The sequence below is a fragment of the Lytechinus variegatus genome, chromosome 11 (assembly GCF_018143015.1).
Source record: "Lytechinus variegatus isolate NC3 chromosome 11, Lvar_3.0, whole genome shotgun sequence".
In the NCBI taxonomy this organism is placed as follows: Eukaryota; Metazoa; Echinodermata; class Echinoidea; order Temnopleuroida; family Toxopneustidae; genus Lytechinus; species Lytechinus variegatus.
The window spans coordinates 29,459,730-29,465,729 of NC_054750.1; the positions used below are offsets into that span (position 1 = coordinate 29,459,730).

General features: G+C 37.7%; 1 protein-coding gene and 1 long non-coding RNA gene across 2 annotated transcripts in view; both read left to right on the plus strand.

Moving 5' to 3' along the window:
- Window positions 1-3,735, plus strand: part of LOC121423793 (UPF0600 protein C5orf51 homolog) — a 36,496-nt gene extending 32,761 nt beyond the window's left edge. Inside the window, exons 5-6 of the mRNA XM_041619282.1 lie at window positions 2,174-2,291; window positions 3,017-3,735. Coding sequence (XP_041475216.1) covers window positions 2,174-2,291; window positions 3,017-3,411 — 513 coding nt within the window. The 3' untranslated portion in view covers window positions 3,412-3,735. The remainder of the gene's footprint in view (window positions 1-2,173; window positions 2,292-3,016) is intronic.
- Window positions 3,736-4,277: 542 nt separating this feature from the next.
- Window positions 4,278-5,351, plus strand: LOC121423794. The gene is made up of 2 exons (XR_005971310.1): window positions 4,278-4,416; window positions 4,609-5,351. It is a non-coding gene; the product is annotated as an uncharacterized LOC121423794 (long non-coding RNA).
- Window positions 5,352-6,000: the final 649 nt, after the last annotated feature.

Here is a 6,000-nt window from a genome sequence, read left to right on the forward strand (position 1 = left end):
TAATAAATTCACCCACTCAACTTTCCTTGACAAGGGAATTGATTAGGAGGGCACTATCAGGTGACTTGAGAATGACTTAGTGGGACTACACCATAGAGTCCTGTCTGTCATGATAATCAAATGCATCCTGAACACGTGTCATTGTCATTCTTCCATCATCTGATTGCGGTTCCAGGTATAACCTCTCTAGATCTTGTCGATAGATCAGTGGTGATGGAGTTATGCACGTGTACTGTGTGGTGTATGACTATTTTTTTTTCTTGTTGGGATTGATGATGTGAGGAGATGGAGATGGCATGTAGATTGGAATGAGAAACGGTGAAAGGTTGAGAGGAGAGAGAGAGGGTTGGTGGGAGATGACGGAAGTATTGTCAATGGATTGGAAGGGGGAAAAGAGTGACAGAAAGAAGAGAAGGAGAGAGTGGGAAGAGCGAAAGATGATGGAAGTATTGTTTATGGATAGGAAGAGGAAAAGGAGTGACAGAAAGGACAGAAAGAAAGAGGAGGGAGAGGAGGATAGAGTGGGGAAGAGCGAAAGATGATGGAAGTATTGTTTATGGATAGGAAGAGGAAAAGGAGTGACAGAAAGAAGAGAAGGAGGGAGAGGAGGAGAGAGTGGAGAAGATGAGGAGATGACGGAAGTATTGTTAATTGATAGGAGGAAAAGGAGTGACAGAAAGTACAGAAAGAAAGAGGTGGAGAGAGTGGGGAAGAGCAGAAGATGACATAAGTATTGTTAATGGATTGGAAGGGGAGAAAAGAGTGACAGAAATGACAGACAGAAAGAGAAGGAGGGAGAGGAGGAGAGAGTGGGGAAGGGGGAAAGATGATGGAAGTATTGTTAATGGATTGAAAGGGGAGAAAGGACAGAAAGATATTAAGTAAAGAGAGGAGATATTGGAAATAGTTTCATAATTGAAATAGAAGGGAAAAGAAGGGCAGGTAGATATGAGGAGGAGAGAGGGGAAGATGATATTAATTGATTGGAAAGGGGGGAAGTTTGACAGGTAAAGAGGAAAGAGAAAGAGCAAGAGGGAGGGCAAGAGAGAATGGTAAAAGCAGGCCCTGGTGGAAATATTGTAAATGAATAGGGAAGGGGAAAAAGAGTGACAGGTAGAGAGGAAAGAGAGAAGGATGTGATGAACAGTGGTAGGGACAAAGAATAGAGAGGTTCCATGGGGTAGAGAATGGTGGGGAGAGAGACAGAATAAGGTGAGTCCATACAGTGATGATGGAGATTTACGAGTCATATTAAAGGAAGAGATGGAAGTTTAAAATGAGAGATTCGTTTGAGAAGCCTGACATGCATCTGCAGGAAATGATGGGGATGCTATACATGTATATCAGGGCTCCACACTACCCTTTTGTTTTTACTGGTCCAATCTGGTCATGTTGGACCAGTAGACGCCCAGTTTTCCATTTTTACTGGTCCCAAAAACTTAAAAAAAGACTTGAAGTTTTTGCTGGTCGGACCAGCGCCATTATTGCACTCTGTATATACATGTACACGTAGAAAGGGGAGAGTGAAAATTGAGTTTTCAAAAGAAGAATAGAATAATGATAATAAATAATAATACACCTTTGGTATGCGGAGATGGAACATTCGTCTTTGCATCCTCAATGAAATATCAAACTCTCACAATAAGACAATCCCCAAGAATTTAGTTATTTCAGAAATCTCTTAAAAATCTTTTGTTTTAGGCAACTGCCTTCATTTAATATGTCATTCTGATTTTTTGTTTGTATGAATAAGTTAACTGAAATTGTGAGCACTTCTTTAGGCCATGTGGGAAAAGCATGTTATAAATATTGAGTATTATTATTATTATGCTTAATACATTAGAACAACATCTTGCTTCACAAATATCCACAGTCATCAGATAGTGCCCGTTTTACAAAGAGTTACGATTAATCCGATCAGTCGTAATTATGGATGGCCAGCAACGTCAACATCTATTACACATGTTCGTTCAAAATATTTTCTAGCTATGATGTATCTTCATGCATTCATGGTTTTCTTGAAAAGATCACTGCCCTTCTCTTTGCGTACAAATGACATTGTGCAAATTCGCATCTGACCTGGTACCCATTTACCACCTTCAATCAGCATTGCATTCACTCATGATGAATCCCATTATAGCTGATACATCTGAATTTCTTCATATTTTTGCAGTGTTTAGAGGAAGGAGTTAGGCATCTTGAATCCATGCTGGCTGTTCGACTTCCAACCAACAAGGTACAGATTGAATGTCAGGTCTTGACTGAAGATACTCTATCACTTATCAAACAAGGTATGAGGCATTAATATTCGATTAAACCTACCGTATTCAGATTAATTGACCATATGTTGTGGTTTTGCCCAATGGTTCTTGATTGGGGACCTAAAATTCCTCCCAAAAATAAATCATGAAAAATGGAAAATATTCTACACAAACTGAACCAATTTATGATACATTTACACATGTATCTTTTATTTTATGGTGAAAACATTCTGAATTAAAATATATGTAATCATTAGAATTCCTAAATTTGCAATTTGGTTGAGACCTAAAAATGGCTCACTTTAATAGATATGCAATTTACAAATCCCAATTTGTAAACACATAGTGCTAATGCATAGCATCGAAAAGGAAGACAAATGTGGCAAGGAAGGAAAATGATTAATGTTGCTAATTTGAAGAATAAATGCTGATCAAATAAATCTACAAACAATTCATTATCCTGAATCAGTTAATAGTCTTTACTCTGCTCTCATTGAAATCATTGGTAGATGAGTATTCATAAACAAAACATACATTAGGAGAATGGGAAGTCAATAAATCTGTGTAATCTTTTTACTTGAAGAGAACTTTGACATATTGAAGATTAAAACATGGTAATACAATGAAATTTTCCCAATAAATGTACAGTATTTGTGTGACTTTTAAAGTTATTTACTAAAATTTTTTGTGTTTTTTGTACATGATACAGAAAGTGTACATGTATATTGAGATGTTGGTGTTGTTGATGCTTTCAGGGCTATTCTCCGATACCCATGTCCTGGCTTTGATGTATGCTGGTGAGATGTGTTATTGGCACCACACGCTACTCAAGCAGAAGAAACAGAAGGAAGCAGCCACCCTGTCAGTCATGACCGGCGGACTCAACCACGCGTCACAAGAGGACATCAGCTCCATTACAAAGTCAGCCTCCAGTTTGGATATAGCCGGGGACGACGTGTGGCAGGCCAGACATCCTGGCAATCGACACTCCATCCACGTCTGCGAGGGCATGCTGCTCTTTGACAGCAAGGCGGTCGGGAAGCGCATGCTGCAGAGGTACGTGGAGGTGGTGAAAGGGCCGTTGCGATTCGTCGGATGGGACTGCGCGAGGGCAGAAGAGCTGTTGCGGCTTTTAGACGCTCAAGGCTGAACAGGGTTGGGGAGAGATTATATCATAGCTAGCAAAATAGAGATAGGTTACCTGGACATCATTGGTTGTCTTGATTAATCATTGGTCATTCCTTTGAGAACGTCCTCGAAATAGTTACCTTCAATATGCACCTTTTACTATTGTGGAGAACTATTTCATAGTTTGACGTATTGACCCTTGCCCATGTACTGTAGTGTGTTGTTAACACTATCTTGGTTGATCGTATTATCAGCCACCTGTGGAGATAGATCACATAATGTCTGAATGTTTTATTATCTTTATTGGGGCACATTGATCATAACCGGTTAGATCTGATGTCTATGCTTTGGAAAAAAAGTCTGTAGGGACGACACTTTTCAGACGTTTCCAACATACTTTTGGCAGTAGAGAACACCCCTTTCGGCTTTCAGGTTTTTCTAAAAATTCTAAGTCTCATCACTGAGTCTTCATATCATCTGAAGAACATGTTACCGATCACCACCAGTTATAATTACTTACAAGCTCAGATCATGTATTATGCAGTACAAATAATTTGTAATGTGATGAATGACAATGTGTTTCATATCGCAAGTGGTATTAACGATTGGATGGCACGTTGTTGCGATGCTGTTGTACTTGGTTCAAGTATGAACGACATTACAGATCTTCATTCACTGGTGATTGTTAGTGCTGTCAATCACAAGCGTTGATAACATACAAATGGTTTATTTCCAATCGGTCTAATGCCAATTCGTCCAATTACTATCTCGTCTACTATCATTTGGTCTACCATCAGTTTGTCCACTATCCACATGGTCTAATTGCCATTTTGTCCACTCACCATTTGGTCTAATAACCAGCTGGTCTAATAGCTATTTAGTCATTTGGTCTATGAGGCGAAATGGTCATAGACGAACTGGTGATTAGACAAAGTGATTATTTGACCAAATGGTCATTGGCCCAAGTGGCTGTCAGACAAAATGGCATTAGACTATGTAGGTAGACCATGTGATGAGTTAGCATCAGGTGGGTGTTTCATAAAATTGTTCGTAAGTTAAGAGCGACTTTAAGAACGGCTGGTAAACCTTTCTTACACGCTTAACCAAATCGCCAATGCAAATGCAAATCAAATCATATACCATTTACCGCAAGAAAGGATCACCAGTCGTTCTTAAAATCGCTCTTAACTTACGAACAGCTTTATGGAACACCCACCAGATGAATTGGCAGTTAACAGTATCAAACTTCATATCTCAGTGTACATTTATAATGGATTAGATGAATCAGTGAAAGTTGCTACACAGCCAGGAATTGTGATTATTTTTTGACTCGCCGATCCTCAATGATTCTTTAATTTAAATCGTTTTATATTCCCATTCTGTTCAATCTTTAGCATATCTATCCCAATGAGTACTGTGCAATTGTTCTCTATATATCTGACCAAGTGTTCCATTCAATAGGATCTTCTAATTATTGTATGCTAAGCACTAGATGGTTATTTCCCCATTCTATCTGGTATAGCTCGAGCCACACTTCACACTCTGAAATCAGTTCGTATATTGCAACTTGAATATGTTTTTTCACAATTATTTATATTTATACAATCCAGTTATACATCCATTGTTGTCTTTGGCGAAAAAAAACCCTCCTTTAATAAATATTACTATCATTAATATATAAATCATTGATTTGTGAAATTTGTTTGATATATATTGTACTTGCGCTAGTTGGCTATTGCCTCTGTTGTACCTCAACTTCCTAAAGCTCTATATTGTATAAAGGCATGTGTGTCACTCTATTTTATTCATCAGAAAGAAGATTGTTCAACTTCAGGGGCTGATGTACACGTATTTTCCTACTTCAATGCGGTGTAATAAACAAATAACTCGCTTAGTGTGCTGGGTCAAATTGGCACCTGAATAGATTCAAGATTCATCTTATTTTGCCAAAATCATTCAGAGTGAAATAAAATATTCATAAACTTAATATCGTCGGCCTTATGCCAAAAGGGCCTTAACCCGATTTTAGGGGTTCTGAATTTTTTATAATAAATTTAACACATTTCATGTAAAACTTAATAACTTAACACGTTTATCGAAATTGGCTTCAAAAGCAAAAAAAACGACCACAAACTTTTGATTATTAGAGAGGCCAAAACCTTTATAAACGCCATTATCTCGGAATGGCCAAAAGCAGTTAAGGCCCTTTTGGCATAAGGCGGACGATATCATTAGATGATCAGAAAATCAATAAGAAACACGGTAAAGACCAAAAAGAAAAGGTAAATTATTTGCATACTAATAATATTGATCACTTTGACAGGCAGGCAGTTTATGCTCAAAGCATTCAGGAATTCATTCCTACTTTATAATACAGTGCAACATGTGTATTTTCAGTGGCGAATATAGAGATAAGTATATTATCAAATCTAAAATGCATCATCTATTTTTCTTATGTGACCAATGTATACATGTAGATATTCCAGTGAAGTGTATGGTACAACTACAAATACATTGTTCATATGGATAAAAACAAATGTAAAAGCAGTTATTACTCTCCATTTCGTGTACATGTACTGTATGTGTGTGTTTGTGAATTTATCACTTATCA